At 43.0% G+C, this 19,909-nt stretch overlaps 1 protein-coding gene across 1 annotated transcript in view; it reads left to right on the forward strand.

Moving 5' to 3' along the window:
- Positions 1-19,909, forward strand: part of KCNH1 (potassium voltage-gated channel subfamily H member 1) — a 535,460-nt gene that overhangs the window by 399,391 nt on the left and 116,160 nt on the right. Inside the window, exon 11 of the mRNA XM_073628425.1 lies at positions 4,378-4,574. Within this exon, the coding sequence (XP_073484526.1) occupies positions 4,378-4,574 (197 nt within the window). The remainder of the gene's footprint in view (positions 1-4,377; positions 4,575-19,909) is intronic.

Genomic DNA, 19,909 nt, shown 5'->3' on the forward strand with positions numbered 1-19,909 from the left:
AGGAAATGATGCGATGGGCCACGGCCAGGGAGGAGGAAGTGAAAAATGAATACAGCAGATATACAGTAGGTGCTGAGAAAAAAAATAAAAAAATATCCAATTTGTTTACAGTGCACAGTTTAGTGAGGGACGCCGAAGAGTTGTAAAAGTGGGTGGAACTCCACTTTAAATGTGGATTCTGCTCACTCTGGATCATAGGTACTGCCAGCGCTCTCTTCCACTCAACTGTCAAGAAAGACATCTTACGTCACCAGCTGCCCCTTATGTGTTATGCCACAGGCAGTGGCTTCATCAGAGGGATTGTGTCCTTTGCCTACATACTGTGTGCTAAGAGGTGTCTTTCTTTATCATTTCCTGTTCATGGTTTATCATTTCTGAAAGTTGAGAAGTAAGGATTAAAGTATAACTAAAGGCAAAACATTTTTTGGGGTTTTGGATAGAGTGGAGAGGGATTAGAGCACTTGTCAGTTTTTATTGCTGTCTGTGCTTATAAAGCCACATTGACATCTGCGCATTCCTGGAATGAGTGAAAAAACCTGCACGGTAAAATGCCTTAAATAGCCTTTAAAATATGAGAGCAGTAAAGCACAACTATTGTGTAGCACTGCAAAGCAGGGAGCATCCTCTCTCAACCCTACTATTTGCCCTTTCATTGGAACCATTCCTGAACAGGATTAGATTAAACCCAAATGTCTCCGGCATTCAGGTGGGCGACCTCATCCATAAAGTCTCCGCTTACGCAGATGACCTACTCTTCTCGTTGACTAACACGCATATTTCCCTACCGAATCTCCTGAAAGACTTTGACCATTACAGAGCACTCTCAAATATGAAAATTAACTATTCCAAATCTGAGACGATGGGAGACGCCCTGCCCTCTCCCTTGTGTCACACCCTACAGCTCAACCGCAACTTTAAATGGACGTCTTCGTCTTTGAAGTACTTGGACACCTATATCCCTCCAAATGTAGCCGATACATTTTGGATGAACTTTCCACCTCTGCTCAGTGAAGTCCGTGCTCTATTAGACAAATGGAATAGAGGTTTACATTCCTGGTTCAGCCGCGGTAACATCATCAAATTGAGCATCTTGCCGAAGTTTCTCTACCACTTTCAGACTTTACCTATCTCCATCCCGTTGACCTTCTTTCGTCAAATCAATACCCTCTTTACCAAGTTCATCTGGGCACACAAACGGCCTAGGATTGGTAGGGGCCTTCTGACACTACCTAAAATCTATGGAGGGGTAGCTGTCCCGGATGCGCTTGAATATTACCAAGCAGCTGACCTTGGCAGAGTAATAGACTGGTGCAGACATAAAGATCTGAAGTTATGGATGCACATAGAACAGCAGTTTAGGCCCATTCCTCTGCAAAGGGTGCCATGGGGTTTTACTTCCCTACCTGCTTACCCTTAAGTTGCATCCCACCATAGGACCCACTCTCCGAGTTGGTCGTATGGCATGTACGAAACCGGAGCTTTCCTCTGCCCATTCTCCGTTGTTTCCCATACTGGGAAACCCCAAATTCCCTCTGAGTGTATAATATGGTACGTTTCAAAATCTCCAGGAGAACAACTGCTTTCAAGTTTCCCATTTTCTAACAGCTAACACTTGGCCCACGATCTCCCAATTGATGCAACCAGTTGGTCAGTTTAGATGATCTTTCTGGCAGGCGCTTCAACGTCTGCATTTTCTCCGATCTCTGGGACCCCTGGCTCATTTTCAAAGTCAGTGGACTCCGTTTCAATCTTACCGTGAAGACAAAGACCCCCTCTCCCGCACCCTGTCTAAGATGTATGCCTTGCTCATATCCCCTCCAGATGACTTTATCATGCCGAGTCTTGGCAAATGGGAAAGGGATCTTGATAGGACCTTCATGGCCGACCAGCACCAAAATATCATTCACCTTTGCCCGAAATCCTCCATGCGCACGCAGAAATTCAACTGTAAAATATTGACGCGCTGGTGTCTTAACCCGTCAGTCTTGATTAAATATTTTCTAGAGGCTTCTAGGTGTTGCTGGAGATGTGGAGATGAGAAGGGAACTTTCCTTCACGTCTCTGGTCCTGTTCAAAGCTTCAACAGAACTGCTCTGAGGTACAGAGAATCACCCAACAATTCACGGAATTCCCTATTCCGAGGGATCTGGTCTTCTTCCTGCTCCACTGCTTACAGATACTGATTCGGACATACAAAAAATCAATCCTTCGTCACTTGACTAACGCTGCCAAAGCCTGTGTCACGCTGTGTTGGAGAGACCCCAATCCTCCTTCCATCGCCATGTTGCTCAATAAGATCAGGAGTGTCAATACCCTGGAAGCTCTGGTACTTACCGCTCAAAATAAGAGAACGATATGCGAAAAAATGTACATACTGGAACATGTTCATGTATTCAGATGAAGGGAAGTCCCTCCTAGAGAGCCGCTCTGGGGACTGAGGTCCTCCTGTCATTTGAACTGTGATATCTACGCATTCCATCACCGTGGCTCTCCCCCCTCTTCTTTTTTTTTTTCTCCCTTTTCCCCTACCTCTCCCCTTCACTTCTTGTCTTGGCACCCTTTTGGGTGACCCCAGTGGCAGCTGGTGCTCAGAATTTTGAAACAAAACAAACTAAAAAATACTGAAACCCCCCCCCATCAATTGCAGCTTCACTGTGCCCATCAAATGCAACCATTGTGCCCATCAAATGCAGCCACTGTGCCCAACAAATGCAGCTACTGTGCCCGTCAATTGGAGCCACTGTGCCCATCAATTGCAGCCACTGTGCCCATCAATTGCAGCCACTGTGCCCATCAATTGCAGCCACTGTGCCCATCAAATGCAGCCACTGTGCCCATCAAACGCAGCCACTGTGCCCATCATATGCAGCCGCTTGTGCCCATCATATGCAGCCACTCGTTCCCATCATATGCAGCTGCTTGTACTCCTCAAATACAGCCACTTGTGCCAATCAAATGCAGCCACTTGTGCCCATCATATGGAGCCATTTGTGCCCATCAAATGCAGCTACTTGTGCCGATCATATGCAGCCACTTGTGCCAATCAAATGCAGCCATTTGTGCCCATCATATGCAGCCATTTGTGCCCGTCAAATGCAGTCACTTGTGCCCAGTATATGCAGCCACTTGTGCCCAGTATATGCAGGCTCTAGTGCCTGGTATTTGCAGCCACTTGTGCCCATCAAATGCAGCCACTTGTGCCCATCAAATGCAGCCAGGCGCGTCCCCTGGCTGTCACTTCACTAACACCCCCCCCCTGGCTGGTCCAACGCCACTTGCCGCTCGTGTGGCGGGGCTCTGCTCCTCTCCTGGAGTGACGGGGCTCTCCTCCTCCTCTGTAGTGGCAGGAAGCGGCGGCTGCGGCTCCTGTGTCCGCTTGGCTCCTCAGGCTTCCTCCGCCATGTCTCCTCTCCCATCCAATAGAATCGCCTAATGCTTTGGCCAATCGGGAGACAGGTCTCACTGACCTGCCTGCTGATTCGCAGGGAGGAACGTTAGTGTGAAAATAGCGAAAATTTATTCGCTATGGCACACAACAGGGTGGGATCGGGACGCAGTGCTCTGCGCCCCGAGCCCACCCCATTTTGAAGCCTATTAGAGCCTCTGGCTCTAATCACGTCCCCCCCGCTTATCCCCGCCATAGTATTTCATGTGTCCGGCGTCCTGAAAGGGGCCGGGCACATGAATAGGGAGGGCGGCATAGGTGTCGGTTGGGGGGGCGCCCGTGTGCCCACAATGCATGGGCCGCCACTGGGTGACCCTATGTCTGTACCAACTAGCTTACTTCTGTCCAAAAATGTAAAGTGTCCACTCGTGCAACTCAACAGGAGCAGAATGTACATGGTTACCACCTGATCTTTTGAAGTGGGAGGCTCACCTGCATGTCAGTAATGCTGCGCTGACTTGCGTCCGAGCTACTCTATTTGACTGTACTACCCTGGACTGTAGCTATATTTGATGTGCAATGGCACCCCTGGTGCCTTCGTTATATTGTATATTGATGGATACTTTATTTTTCTTTACAAATAAGGAATTTGGGAAAAAAAGCAGGGAGCAGAGCCTGACCAAGTGCTGAGCAAATATGGCTACACCTCTGCACATACAGAATTACTAAATATATGCAGAAATTAGGCTTTTAAAACATTACTCCCATTAGTAAGATTATTTACATCACGTAGATTTTATTTATTTTTTACATATTTTGGAAAAAAATATGGAATAGGTTATACATTCTCTTTGAGGTAAACTGAGTAAATTTTCTGACTTGAGCACATTTATGGTGTTTGCTGGATAGCATTAGCAACTAACCGATTGTCTAACTTACTCCCTGCAACTGGACCAAATAAAAAGTAACTTGTATGTTGTTGTTTTCTGCAGGTAAGGGTGATGTGTTTGGAGACATATTTTGGAAGGAGACCACTCTCGCACCATCCTGCGCCAACGTCAGAGCTCTGACCTACTGTGATCTTCATGTCATTAAGAGAGATGCCTTACAAAAAGTCCTAGACTTCTATACTGCCTTTTCACACTCCTTTTCCCGAAACCTGATTCTGACCTACAACCTACGCAAAAGGGTAAGTCTGTTCCTACAACGCGGAAAAGTGAATGATACTTTTATTGTAAATGGGAGTGTCTATCCAAAATGTATTTCTTAGTTCTGAACGGATGTGCACAGTTCTTAAATTAACAATTGAATCATTGTCTACTTTCTGACGAAAGCTTGGAAACCACAGAGGAGGATTCTTGAATGCAAGACAAGGCTGAGGAACAAGGCCTAGGAATGCTTTTCGGGCTCCACTACCATGGGTTCAAGGCAAATCCTGCAAAATCAAAATCTGCATAGGGAGAGATAAGGGTCAGTTAGGAAACTGTACTTTAACCCTTTCTCATCTCCAGCATGTAAACAAACTCCCTGCCGCTATAGCATCCGGGAGTTTGTTTACCTTCTCTCCGCAGGTTGTCAACTATTTTGCAGAAGTGCTTTCGGCAGCTGTAAAGTGATTCTCCACCCAATCACTTCCCCGTGTAAGTATTGGATAGTATTGCCCATGCTGGTCTTTATTAGGAATATTGAACTGTTATCAATTAAAGAATATCATTATTTTTATATATTTATTCTTTTTAGTAAAATAAAAATGACAGTGTGTGTATGTGTGTATATAAAAATAAAAATAAATAATTGATAACAGTTCAGTAATCCTGATAAACCTAAAACTTGTTGTCTATTATTTGCCATATTTACCAGGAAAATCTACTTGATTTATAGCTATGCTAGAATAAAGAATATACTATACACACACACACACACACACACACACACACACACACACACAATTGTGACACCTGCCTTTACATCCGTATGAACCTTAATGGCATCCCAGTCTTAGTCCGTAGGGTTCAATATTGAGTTGGACCACCCTTTCCAGCTATAACAGCTTCGACTCTTCTGGGAAGGCTGTCCACCAGGTTTAGGAGTGTGTCTATGGGAATGTTTGACCATTCTTCCAGAAGCAAATTTGTAAGGTCAGGCACTGGCTCGCAGACTCCGCTCTCATTAATTCCAAAGGTGTTCTATCAGGTCGAGGTCAGGACTCTGTGCAGGCCAGTCAAGTTCCCCCACCCCAAACTCGCTCATCCATGTCTTTATGGACCTTGCTTTGTGCACTGGTGCGCAGTGTTCCTAGAACAGGAAGGGGCCATCCCCAAACTGTTCCCACCAAGTTGGGAGCATGAAATTGTCCAAAATGTCTTGGTATGCTGATACCTTAAGTGTTCCCTTTACTGGGACTAAGGGGCAAAGTCCAACCCCTGAAAAATAACCCCACACCATAATCCCCCCTCCAATCAATTTGGACTAGTGCACAAAGCAAGATCCATAAAAGAGTCCTGACCTCAACTTGATAGAACACCTTTGGGATGAATTAGAGTGCAGACTGAGAGCAAGGCCTTCTCGTCCAACATCAGTGCCTGACCTCACAAATGCACTTCTGGAAGAATGGTCAAACATTCCCATAGACACACTCCTAAACCTTGTGGACAGCCTTCCCAGAAGAGTTGAAGCTGTTATAGCTGCAAAGGGTGGGCCAACTCAATATTGAACCCTACAGACTAAGACTGGGATGCCATTAAAGTTCATGTGCGTGTAAAGGCAAGCGTCCCAATACTTTGGGAAATATAGTGTATGTATGTATATACAAATATTCAGTATATTCTTTATTTTACTATAGCTATAAATATAGTTGATTTTATTGGTACATAAGAGACAAGTTTTAAGTTTTATGAAGTGTTTTTTACTTTTTTGAACAGTGATTTTATTGAACAGTGCAGAGATTAATGCAAGGAAACAGCGGGGATGTGATTCTTATAAAGTAGAAAGGGGTTAACAGTCAAAGGTGGAATGTATTTTTAGGAATGCTTCTAATCCAGACTTTCTGAACCTTTTCAACACAGAGGAACCCTTGAAAAAAACTTTCGGTCTCAGGAAACCCCTGTTAAAAATGGCTATATCTACAACTCATGATACATTGGTGTAATGGTCAGTGAAAGAGTGCTCCTTACATCTATGGTCTTGGGGAAGAACTCCCCCCCCTACAGATAGCTAAAAAGATCATTGGTGTCACTGGGAACTTATCTGAGAGGGAGAAATTGGTCATTGCTCAAGGAACCCCTAGCAACCATTGGAGGAACCCCGGAGTTCCATGGAACCCTGGTTGAGAAACCCTGTTCTAATCCTTTAACCGGTTCCCGACCGGCGCACGCCGATGTACGTCGGCAGAATGGCACGGCTGGGCAAATGGGCGTACCTGCACGTCCATTTGAATTCCCCGCCGTGCCATTGCGTGCTCGCCCCCGTTGGCGTGCGCCGGCCGGGAGCTCCGTGAGTCAGGTCGCGGGTCCCGCGGACTCGAACGCCGCGGGGATACCCGCAATCGCCTCACGGAGAGGACGAACGGGGAGATGCTGATGTAAACAGCATCTCCCCTTTCTGCCTGGTGTCAAGTGTCACTCGATCTCTGCTCCCTGTCATTGGGAGCAGAGATCAGTGACGTCACACACCAGCCCATCCCCCTGACAGTTAGAAATCACTCTCCTAGGACACACTTAACCCCCCGCACCCCCTAGTGGTTAACCCCTTCACTGCCAGTGACATTTACACAGTAATCAATGCATTTTTAATCGCACTGATCGCTGTATAAATGACAATGGTCCCAAAAATGTGTCAAAAATGTCCGACATGTCCGCCATAACGTCGCAGTCACAATAAAAATCGCTGATCACCGCCATTACTAGTAAAAAAAAATTTTTTAATAAAAATGCTATAAAACTATCCCCTATTTAGTAAACGCTATAACTTTTGCGCAAACCAATCAATCAACGCTTATTGCGATTTTTTTTTACCAAAAATATGTAGAAGAATACGATCGGCCTAAACTGAGGAAAAAAAATGTTTTTTTTATATATTTTTGGGGGATATTTATTTTAGCAAAATGTAAAAAATAATGCGTTTTCAAAATTGTCGCTCTTATATTGTTTATAGCGCAAAAAATAAAAATCGCAGAGGCGATCAAATACCACCAAAAGAAAGCTCTGTTTGTGGGAAAAAAAGGACGTCAATTTTGTTTGGGAGCCACGTCGCACGACCGTGCAATTGTCAGTTAAAGTGACGCAGTGCCGAATCGCAAAAAACGCTCTGGTCAGGAAGGGGGTAAAATCTTCCGGGGCTGAAGCGGTTAAAGTGATACCAATAGAAAGAGACCACAGGGATGTGACTTTTTAAATGAATGTGGTAAAAAGAAATGCTCTGAATGCCAACAGTAATCCTTGACAAAGATTGGTATTCTGATTGAAACGCGTTGGAAGTGGCACAGAGGCTTAGTGGGACATTACCATCAGAGCGGCTCTTTGAATTGACTTGCGGCTTTTCCAGCGGGACTGAACACCTGTCAATTGTGCCAGTGTCCAGGTTTTGACAGGTGAAGAAGGAACACCTTAATTTGGTTACACACCCTCCACATGATTATTCTATGCCCCGGAGCTGGATTTTAATCTACTCCACGGAACGAGGGAGATGTGTACTTGCAGGTGGGGAATGGAGAATTTGTCATATGACAGGCTGGATGTGATTGGATACTAACTTGTAATACGTGTTTATATTTATCTATTTATGTTGGCCACATTATTATCTTTCTAGGATTATGTTAATGTAGTGGAACACTTTTTACTACTACTGACAATAATTTATAGCTATGGTCAGGGATATTAAAAACAAATTAATATCTTATTGGCTTTTTATTACATTTTATAAGTTCATTTTTATATAAGGTGTATTGTGTACATTGTGCTGGACTATTCAGCTAAAGATGCTTTCAGTAAGGGCTGACTAATTCAATTTCAGAAGTATATAATGCTTGGGGAGTTTTAAGTAATCTTCAGGCCTAAAATGAAAGCATGCATTGGGAGCTTTCTGGTCCCCACCAGTGACTAGGCTTGGAGCGCGCAGGGTGTGTGCCCTCAGCACAGTTTTGTGTCTACGTGGGCCGCATATATGCAGCTTCTTGGCATAAAAGCCCACCCACTGAGAGGCCGCATAAATGCGTGCAACCGGGGGGGAAGAGGTTAAGCGCAACATTTTTTTTTTTTTTAAATGATTCTTTCTTTATTATTTTCTAAGTTACAATAATTGCAACATTTTAATTTATGACTGGGGTGTACTTTTAATCCTTATGCGATAAATAGATTTTTGTTTTCTCCTTGCATTCTTTGTTTCCTGATTTCTGCTCTGAGAGTCATTTCTGGAGTAGGCTTCTCAAGTGAAAGCGCGTTTGTTCCCCATGACTCACCACTATACGTGGGAATTGTTTGCCTTATGTTCATTGTTTTAAGAGTGACATTTTTCTTGTGTGTTATTTTTACCCAGCCAGAGAAAAATATGGCATTTGTGTCACTAATAGCATGTCAGGGGAGTAATTGTGAAGGCTTGCTTGGGGTGAGGGAATGAGTCACGGGCTTCTGAAACTGATGCCTTGGACTGGGGTGGGATAGGTTGAGGAGCTGTGAATGGAGCCAAGGTAGATGAGCTGCAGAGGACAGAGGTTAGGTTACGCTGTGCTCCTTCGTTGTCACTCCATATGAGGCTCACATTTCCTCTTTTGACATTTTATATTATGTGGCATGGCTTGTATCTGGAGGGACATCATAGGTGTAGATATGGTTGCCACCTCATCCCTTTAAAACCAAACACATATGAATTACACAGGTTCTGTGGCTGATTAAGGTGGTAATTAGACTCACTTGGTGACTTATCTGAATTAAATTAGCCTCAGAACCTGTGTAATTCATATGTGTTCGGGTTTAAAGGGATGAGGTGGTAACCCTAGGTGCAGACATACTATGGATGACGGTCTCTGTGACCAGGCAATTTTGACTGGATTAAGCCATTATCCGGGACCACTGTCATAAAAAAAAAAAAAAACAATAAAAAATTTAAAAGTATGGAGCCCTCGACAGTTGAATATGAAAAATTGCTTTCTGAGTGAGTCTTTCTTCTGCCTAGTACACATTTAATGTGCTATGAGAGGAGGTTGATCTCTACATACTGTAAGTATGTTATCCAGGTTCTTTCTGGTTTAGGAGACAGTTTACCTAATGTACCTGGCGGTACATTAGGTACACTCACAAATACACTCACATATAAATCCTTGGTAAAACAGCGCTGTAAGGAGGTGGCGGCAGTGGGGTCCTATCCGACGCGTTTCGTCCTCTTAGACGTCGTCTGGGGGGAGGGACCCCACTGCCGCCACCTCCTTACAGCGCTGTTTTACCAAGGATTTATATGTGAGTGTATTTCTTAATCTTTAATACATTCCACATTTGTTTACGGATTTACACTATGTGGCCTTCCCTCCTTTTTTCCCACTTGTCATCACCACTACTTGGTTCCTAACATCGTTCTGAGGGATACATCAGCTTATGGTTCATCCAAAGAACATCACCCCTCCGGGCCATCTACAGCCACTGACCATCCAAGCTTTGTCTGACCCAACTCGGCGTATGCCCCTTTGGGTCCATTAGATCTGGTAAGCCTCTTCATTGTCGGTGGTGGTGTGTCTGTCTTCACTTCAGATGTCACACACCTATTGATGTGCTCTTTGTTTGAAGTCATACAGCTTCTGAGGACTTCCTATCATTGGGATTAATATATATATGGATGATTTCCTCCCATATTCTATATTTAGAACTGTTGGTTTATTTTATTTTTCATCCTTGATATTGGACATTTTAAAACATTTTTAGCGCTACACATTTTGTTTTCTTTTTACTTGGCATTTATCCTGTTGGCCGTGTTAGCTGCTGGTTTTTGTCTTCAGGGCAGCGCAGAATGACATTGTATATTTTTTCTCCTGCAATCAGGAAACAGGTCTGACGCCCTGCCTCCTGATTGGCGGGGAGGAAGGTTAGTGTGAAAATAGCGAAAATTAATATGCTATTCTCACACAATTGGGTGGGATCAGGGCGCACTCTCTGCACCCCAAGCCCACCCTATTTTGAAGCCTATTAGAGCCTCTGACTCTAATCAGGTGCTTCAAAAAGTACCACCCCCTCCCCCATAGGGACCCACAGGGATCCATGCATCTGGCGTCCTGAAAGGGGCTGGGTGCATGAATGGGGGGGTGGCGCCCATGCGCCCACAGTGCAGGGGCCGCCACTGTCTGTATACATACAATTTGATATCATTCATGCTGTATACAGCCCAATATCTTTGAAAAAATAAAGAATGCATTTCAAAAAATGTAAAAAAAAGAAATCCTGGCCAAAATTTTTGTTTAGGGCCCATTCACACCATTGGATTGGGCACTGTGTCCAAGTCTCAATACATAGACAAGGCAATTTGCATTATGTCCTATTTTTTCAGTTCGCACAAATGCACTGTTGTAGACTGGAAGAAAGTAGGACACGCTGCATTTTTTTTACACTGCCTATGTGCTACATATGTAAAAGGCTACCTAGGCAAGGCAAAGGCATACTACACCATCGCAACCTACTACACCACATTGTAATCAATGTCAAGATGAACTACACCGCATTATAACATAATGACAAGATGTGCTACATTGCATCAAATGCAACATCAAGACGTACTGTGCTGCATCATAACGCAAGGACAAGGCATACTACATCACAACATACTACATTGAATTGTAACACATCAAGATGTACTACACTGCATGATAACAATGCATAAACAAGGTAATTTGCCAAAGGTCCTGTTGTTTCAAGTAGGACATGCTTCTACATACATACTACACTACATAGTAATACAACAAGGAAACTACACCGTTGCACTATACCACACCTCATCATAATGCAACATTAAGACAAACTATATTACATTCTAATGCAATGTTGCAACATACTACACTAAATCGTAACGCGTCAATACATACTGCACTGTATTGTAAAGCAGCCCCAATGGATAGACACAGCAATTTTCATTAGGTCCCCTTGTTTCAGTTCACACCAATGCACTGTGTAGGTGTGTACTAGGAAAACAGGACATGCCACATTTTTATACCACACAGGGTATTGGGATGTACCACATGGTAACATGCTGTGGTGCAGAAAGATGCATGAAATTCCATTAAAAAAAAAAAAAAAGTTGCCTTCTGGGCACTTTTACCCCTTTCCTGCCCAGGCCAATTTTCAGGTTTCAGCGCTGTCACACTTTGAATGACAATTGCGCGGTCATGCAACACTGTAACCATATGACATTTCTATAATTTTATTCACACAAAGAGAGCTTTCTTTTAGTGGTATTTAATAACCACTGAGTCTTTTATAAAGGAAATTAAACCGAAAAGTTTGAAAAAAAAAAACAAAACTTTTTCATAGTTTGTTAAAAATGTTTGCAGGCAGGTAATTTTTCTGCTTCCCTGATGGAGGCTGATAGGCTGCACTGATGAGGCGGCACTGGTGGGCACTGATGAGGCTGCACTAATGGGCACTGATAGGTGACACTAATGAGGCAGCACTGATGGGCATTGATAGACTGCACTGATCGGCACTGATGGTCACTAATGAGGAGGCACTGAAGAGGCTGCACTAATGGGCACTCATTGGCAGTACTAATGGGCACTGATTGGCAACACTGGTGTGTAGAGATTGGCAGCACTGGTGGGCACTGTTGGAACTGCAGTAATAATCAGTTCTCTGATTATCAGTGTAGCTGTCCCTTTTACACAAGCCGGTTATCGGCTCTCTTCTCCTCTGGTAAGGAATGCCGATAACCGGCTTCTGGTCACACCGTGATCAGCTGTGATTGGACACAGCTGATCATGTGATAGAGCTGCTGATTGGCTCTTTAGCTCATTCTGTGAGAGGACACTGATCACAGAGCGCGCCGCAGCGGACATGCGGCGGGCACGATCAGAGGAGAACATCATATGATGCCCTCCCAGAACTGGCCGGCTGTGCTGTAGCCGTCATTCGACTATAGCACGGTTGGAAGTTATTAAAAAACAATTAAGAAGTTGCAATATATAAATTTTTTTGATTTTAGGTTTAACCACTTAAGGAGCAAGCCTATTTTTTACTCTTGGTGTTAACAAGTTAAAATTATTATTTTTTTGCTAGAAAATTACTTAGAACCCCCAAACACTACATATATATATATATAAAATTTTTATTTTTTTTTCCAGACACCCTAGAAAATAAAATGGCGGTCATTGGAATACTTTGTCACACCGTATTTGCGCAGCGGTCTTACAAACTTTTTTGAATTGAAAAATAAGAAACCAGTAACGTTAGCCCAATTGCTTTCAATGTAAAAGATAATGTTACATCGAGTAAATTGAAACACCACATGTCGTGCTTCAAAATGGCGACAAACTTTGTCACCTAAAAATCTCCATAGGCAACGTTTAAAAATTTCTACATGTTACCAGTTTTAAGCTACAGAGGAGGTCTTTTGCTAGAATTATTGCTCTTGCTCTAATGATTGCGGCGATATCTCACATGTGTGGTTTGAACACTGTTTACATATGCGGGCGCGACTTAAGTATGCGTTCGCTTCTGCGTGCGAGCACGAAGGGATGGGGTGCTTTAAATTTTTTATTTTTTTATCTATTCAACTTTTTATTTTTACAACCTTTAAAAAAAAAATTGGGGGTCACTTTTATTACTATTACAAGGAATGTAAACATCCCTTGTAATCGAAAAAAAGCATGGCAGGACCTCTTTAATGTGAGATCTGGGGTCAAAAAGACCTCAGGTCTCATATTTACACTTAAAAGCAATAGTAAAAATAAAAAATGTCCCTTTAAGGCCATTGGGCGGAAGTGACGTTTGACCTTGCTCCGGTCCTCCAAGGGCATAGAGTCGAGTGGGGGCATTATCCCCTCACTCGATTTCCTGCCCATCAGGCCATTAGGACTGGATCGTCTCCTGCACTTCCAACGACTCCGGTAAGCGTCGGAGACATCCGGGACACGGCAGGAGGGGGAATCTCTCCTGTCGCCCATAAAAGTGATCTCGCTGCGAATCCGCCGCTGAGACCACATTTATCTTAAAGTGGACTGCACACCATCAATGAAAATACCGGGGTTATGGCAGCTGTCTGTCTGTCAAAGTAACGACGTATATCCACGGTGGGCGGCCCGGAAGTGCCGCTTTAACTCTTCAGTCACTGGAATTTCTAAATATTGTTAAGAGTCAGAACAACCCTCTAAGTTTATTGTTAATTTAGCAGAGATAAGAACATAAGTGCCCAATGTATGCGGTGCCAGGTGTTTCCAGGATAGCACTGTGGTCATGTTATGTAAGTAGCCCCCCGGGGCAGCCAGGTACAGCTGGCCGATTCTGCTTAGCCAGGCTCCCAAGATGTGCGCTGTACTCTCCTTCTGCCAGTCTCTTCGCTTTGTGTTTAATCACAGGAGTGAGGTTCTCTTTTCAGTTTCCCGTCAGCTTGACGATGTCAGACATATTGAAGTACAATGCATTATTTATACCCACGCTGCCATACTTCTGAATTTGATGACATTAGGTAAGAAGTGCTTGCCTAATCTTGAATAGTCATGAAAAAACGTTTGGTAGCATAAGACTATACAATCTGTTCTACATCATTCTGAACATTCGGCTTGCTTTTATTTAGAGCAGCCAACGCTGCATTTCTTTGACTATTTATACAAAACTCTCAGCCGGTTGCAGACAGATATATATGTGATGCTCTGACTGTAACAGGCGGTTGGCATCTGCCAGTTTCCTGGAACTGTCTCTTTTTCCAGAAAGAACACTGCAGACATTGGCATTGACTGTAAAAAGCCTCTTCACACCTTTGCTGTGGGTTGCGGAGTGTTACGGCATGCACTTTAACGTGTGCTAGGTCATACATTGCCTAATGCAAGCCTTTCATTTTTTAGGGGTTTTCTAGTGCAACACCTAAAACCAGTAAAATGAATAAAGGTGTGTATGGCGCTGCCAAAAAATATATAATTAAAGTGATTGTAAACGATCATCTTGTAAAACAACCCATTCAGTTTAACCACTTCTCATCCCACATATTGTAATATGACAGCCGCAAGGTGGCTCTGCCATCCCAGGCAGGCGTCATATAACGTCCTTGCCTTCCCGGCGGTTTAGGGGCCGTGCGTGCCCGCCGCATCGCTCGGGAGCCGATGCTCGTCACAGAGAAGCAACGTGGATCCGTGTGTGTAAACACACAGATCCACGTCCTGTCAGGGGAGAGGAGACAGATCGTGTGTTCCTAGTATATAGAAACAGCAATCCGTCACCTCTCCCAGTCAGTCCCCTCCCCCCACAGTTAGAATCACTCCCTAGGTAACACATTTTGCCAGTGAAATTTATACAATAATCAGTGCATTTTTATAGCACTGATCGCTGTATAATTGTCAGTTGACCCAAAAATGTATCAAAAGTGTCCGATGTGTCCCCCATAATGTCGCAGTCTCGATAAAAATCCCAGATCGCCGACATTACTAGTAAAAAAAAATAAAAAAAATAAAAATTACATAAATCTATCAACTATTTTGTAGACGCTATAACTTTTGCGCAAACCAATCAATATACACTTATTGCGATTTTTATTACCAAAAATATGTAGAAGAATACATATCGGCCTAAACTGAGGAAAAAAATTAGCTTTTTTTAAAAAAAATTGGGGCTATTTATTACAGCAAAAAGTACAAAATAATGTGTTTTTTTTCAAAATTGTTGCTCTTTTTTTGTTTATAGTGCAAAAAATAAAAACCGCAGAGATGATCAAATACCACCAAAAGAAAGCTCTATTTGTGGGAAAAAAAGGACGTCAATTTTGTTTGGGTACAACGTCGCACGACAGCGCAACCTATGGTTGCAGGAAAGAAATTTGCATAGTCCATGGCCTGCCTATGTCTGTTTTGTCTGTTCTGGATGAAATGTGTTAGAAGCCCCAGCGGGGTACATGTTGTACACCTGAACAATAAGATCCTTGCCTTGGATGTTTCGGAGTGTGGTCAATTTCTTATACTTTCCACTTAAAGGCTTCATGCACACATCTCTCAAAAACCCAATCTACTCTAATAATTATAGGTGTGTGCAGGGGGTGTGGCAGGTGTGCCTGGGCACATCCTAATCACTACATGCGGTGCCGATTCCCCCTACTGCCTGGGCTTCCTCGAGTGTTGTGCTCCCCAACCACCCCCCACCACACCCACACTGCTGCTGGCTTCCCTCCTCTGCTCTGCCCCCGGCTGCTGTGGGGAGCCTTTCCTGCCAGCAGAACACATCGATTTTTGCTGGCAGCTATAACCACTGGCAGTAATTGCATACAAGAAATCTGACACACTGGTTGTACTAAAGTCAATCGATGGATCAACTTCAGTACAACCAACTTGCCCATACATGGATCGAATCTAGGTCAGTCCCTGCTAAACCAGCCAAGATTCGATCTATCCTTTGGCAGCTTACACACCACTTTTACCTAAAGGTAAGCCTATAATAATTCTTACCTGTAGGTACCGTGAATATCTACTAAACTTGCACTGTTTAGGAGATATTCACTGTAACAGCATGTGCCAACGTCATCGGCATGTGCACTGAAGAAATGGCTCGCTCGTGCACAGCGCCGGAGCCCGCAATACCCGGAAATAACTCCAGGAGACATGTCGCCGGCCACAGCAGTGTGGCGGGACGCTGCGGGGCCTTTGATCTAAGGTAAGTATTTCATAATGAGCTAGTATGCTATGCATACTAGCTCATTATGCCTTTGTCTTGCAGGGTTTTTTTTTTTTCTTTTTGTGGGCTTACAACCACTTTAAAGGGGTTGTAAAGGTTCGTGTTTTTTCACCTTAATGCATCCTATGCATTAAGGTGAAAAAACACCTGCCAGTGACCGACCCCCCAGCAACCCCCCGTTTTACTTACCTGAACCCTCGAACTTGTCCCACAGGGGCGTGTCGTCTCTCTGCTAGGGGGTTCTCGGCTGTTGATTGGATAGATTGATAGCATCGCAGCCATTGGCTCAATGAAATCCAATGACGTGGCCGCCGAGGGGCGTGCCGAGGCCTGCATTCAGCATCTATGGACTTCAGTCTGCTCTCTACTGAAAACGGGTCACAGGAGTGCAAAACTAATTGTACTCCTGTGACCCATTGGAGAAGCCCAACCAAAGGAGCTCAGGCTGGACTTCTCCTAAAGGCTACTTTCACACTGAGGCGGGCGGGCGCCGGCGGTAAAGCGGTGCTATATTTAGTGGGGCGGTTTAAAAAAAAAAGAAAAAAAAGGTTAAAACCGCCCGCAAAGCACCGCTTTGTTTTCAATGGGAAGGGGCACTTTAGGAGCGGTGAATACACCGCTCCTATAGCGCTGCAAAGATGCGGCTTGCAGGACTTTTTTGACTGTCCTGCAAGCGCACCGCTCCAGTGTGAAAGCCCTCGGGGCTTTCACATTGGAGTGCATTGAGCGGCTCTTTCAGGGCGCTTTGCAGGCGCTATTTTTAGCACTTTAGCGCCTCTGTGAAAGTAGCCTTAAGGTGAAAAACCTTGAGGCTTTACAACCACTTTAAATGGACAAATGCTAATTATATTGTCTTTATTTTGGTATCCTGTAATTGCTTGTACAGCAGAGCTCAGACTAGGAAAGAAAGGGCTATCAATGTGAGCCAAGCAAGTTATACTCAATAATGTGCGCAACCAGTGTAAAAAAAAAAAATTAGTTTGTGTGATTTCAGTATATGGATGTATTGGGTTTTTTTTTTAATCAGGAAATTCTGCTTATTATTTACAAAGGTTCATGCATACAAAATATGAACAGTGTACATTACTGAATAAGGAGGTGTGCATTTAGGGCCCATTCACACCATATGCATTGGGCTACAATGGGCGGCATTGCCCAACACATAAACAAGGCGGTTTGCCCGAGTCCTATGAGTTTAGTTTACACCAGCATGCTGCGGTGGCGCGCACTGAAAATAAGTAGGACATGCTCTACTAACACAGTACAACGCATCACAACCCACTTTGGTGAATGAAGATTAATGAAATGTCATTTTGTGACATTTCAACAAAACTGGGAAAAAAAAGAAAACAATGCATTGTGTCATTACAACGCAGCGGCACCACTAACTTTCTTCATCATATAGGATATACTTCATTGAACGTCGCTGTCAGTCAAATGCCGGTTGCTTTCTCACAGAGAGAGAGGCATGAACTCATCAGTCATTTTTATTTTTTTATTTTATTTTATTATTTAATTGCTGAGTGCCAATGTTACTTTGTAGGACTATGACACAACTGCAAGCCCTGTTTATATCAACAACTGCTTGGCGACCGCCCTATAGTAGATTTACTTCTACGGGGTGGCCACTCTGTGCAGAATCACATGTACAGTATATATATATATATATATATATATATATATATATATATATATATGTGATCCTGCACTTCCTGGTGTGGGGGGGTGACGCTTCTGCTGTGATTAGTTACAGCAGATGCCGATCAGGGTGGCGGCTAATGGATGTCCACTGGCACCCGCTGATCGGCGAGGAGATCTACTGGACGGAGCTCTGCCTATGTAAACAAGCTGAGGGTACAGTCGGGAAAGGAAAAAAAATGAGGCCATCATCCCCAAATACTGAAACAGGAGGATACCCCCCTAGCGGGATTTTAGAGGCCCAAACCTATACTTGTTCACAAATATCAGAAAGCACTAACGAGTAAAATCACAGATCACATTTTTATTAAAGAAATTCATTTAAAAAGAGACAATTTTTGGGCTGGTGTAATGGTTTGATCACCTAAAATCAAAGTGCACAAATGTTCCACGTTTACTGTTGATGAGCATGAGCAATGCGCCATGACTGGTGCATACAGAATCAACCGACGCGTTTCAGAAAATACTTTTTTCAATATTCAAATATATGACTGATGTATAAGTACTTTCTCCTTGAGTCGCATGAAAGTGCAAAAATAAAAATGGTTTGTCTGTATTGTAATTTGTAATGATATTGGTCGCTTATATATATTTGTATGCTTTATTTTTTAGAAGTGATTGTGTTCTGCCTTCATGCACCCACGAAGAAAGAAATCTTTTTAAATCAATTTCTTTAATAAAAATGTGATCTGTGATTTTACTCGTTAGGAGTTTCTGATATTTGTGAACAAGTATAGATTTGGGCCTCTAAAATCCCCCTGGGGGGTAGCCTTCTGTTGCCTATGTAAACAAGGCAGAGCTCAGTTCTGTCAGCAGGGATGTGCTGGATTTTTTTTCCCTGGAAAGCAGGAAATACAATCCAGCACATCCCTTAGTAAAAACAGCACACAGTGTACACACAAAAACACTGGTTAGGCACACATTTAACCCTTTGATCGCCCCTGATATTAACTCCTTCCCAGCCAGTGTTATTAGTACAGTGACAGTGCATATTTTTAGCACTGATCACTGTATTAGTGTCACTGGTTCACAAAAAGTGTCAGATTGTCCACCACAATATCACAGTCCTGCTACAAGTCACTGATCGCCGCCATTACTAGTATAAAAAAAATAATAATAATACAAAATTCTATTATATATACCATAGCTTGTAGACACTATAACTTTTGCACAAACCAATCAATATGCACGTATTGGAATTTTTTTTTTACCAAAAATATGTAGGAGAATAGATTGTGGCCTAAATTTATGAAGAAATTTGATTGTTTACATTTTTTATTGGATATATATATATATATATATATATATATATATATATATATATATATATATATATATATATATATATATATATATATTTTTTTTTTTTTTTTTTTTTTTTTTTTTTTCAAAATTGTTGTTTTTTTTGTTTATAGAACAATAAATAAAAACTGCTAAGGTGATTAGATGCCACCAAAAGAAAGCTCTATTTGTGGGGAAAAAAAAGGACATAAATATTACTTGGGTAAAGCGACCGCACAATTGTCAGTTAAAGTAACACTATGCCGTATCACAAAAAACTACCTGGTCATGAAGGGAGGTAAATCTTCCGGAGGTCAAGTGATTAAATGAGATTTATAGGTAGTGATGTCTGTCAAACTCTGTTGTCAAAGTGAAAAATACCAGGTCACAAAGCACAGCATTGTGCTTACAAAAAGAATAAAAGCTGACCATTGTAAGCACCCCTCTTATGCCCCGTACACACGGCCGGATTTTCCGATGGAAAATGTCCGATCGGAGCGTGTTGTCGGAAATTCCGACCGTGTGTGGGCTCCATCGGACATTTTCCATCGGATTTTCCGACACACAAAGTTGGAGAGCAGGAGATAAAATTTTCCGACAACAAATTCCTTTGTCGGAATTTCCGATCGTGTGTACACAAATCCGACGGACAAAGTGCCACGCATGCTCAGAATAAATAAAGAGATGAAAGCTATTGGCCACT

Source organism: Aquarana catesbeiana, linkage group LG04, assembly GCF_042186555.1.
Source record: "Aquarana catesbeiana isolate 2022-GZ linkage group LG04, ASM4218655v1, whole genome shotgun sequence".
Taxonomy (NCBI): Eukaryota; Metazoa; Chordata; class Amphibia; order Anura; family Ranidae; genus Aquarana; species Aquarana catesbeiana.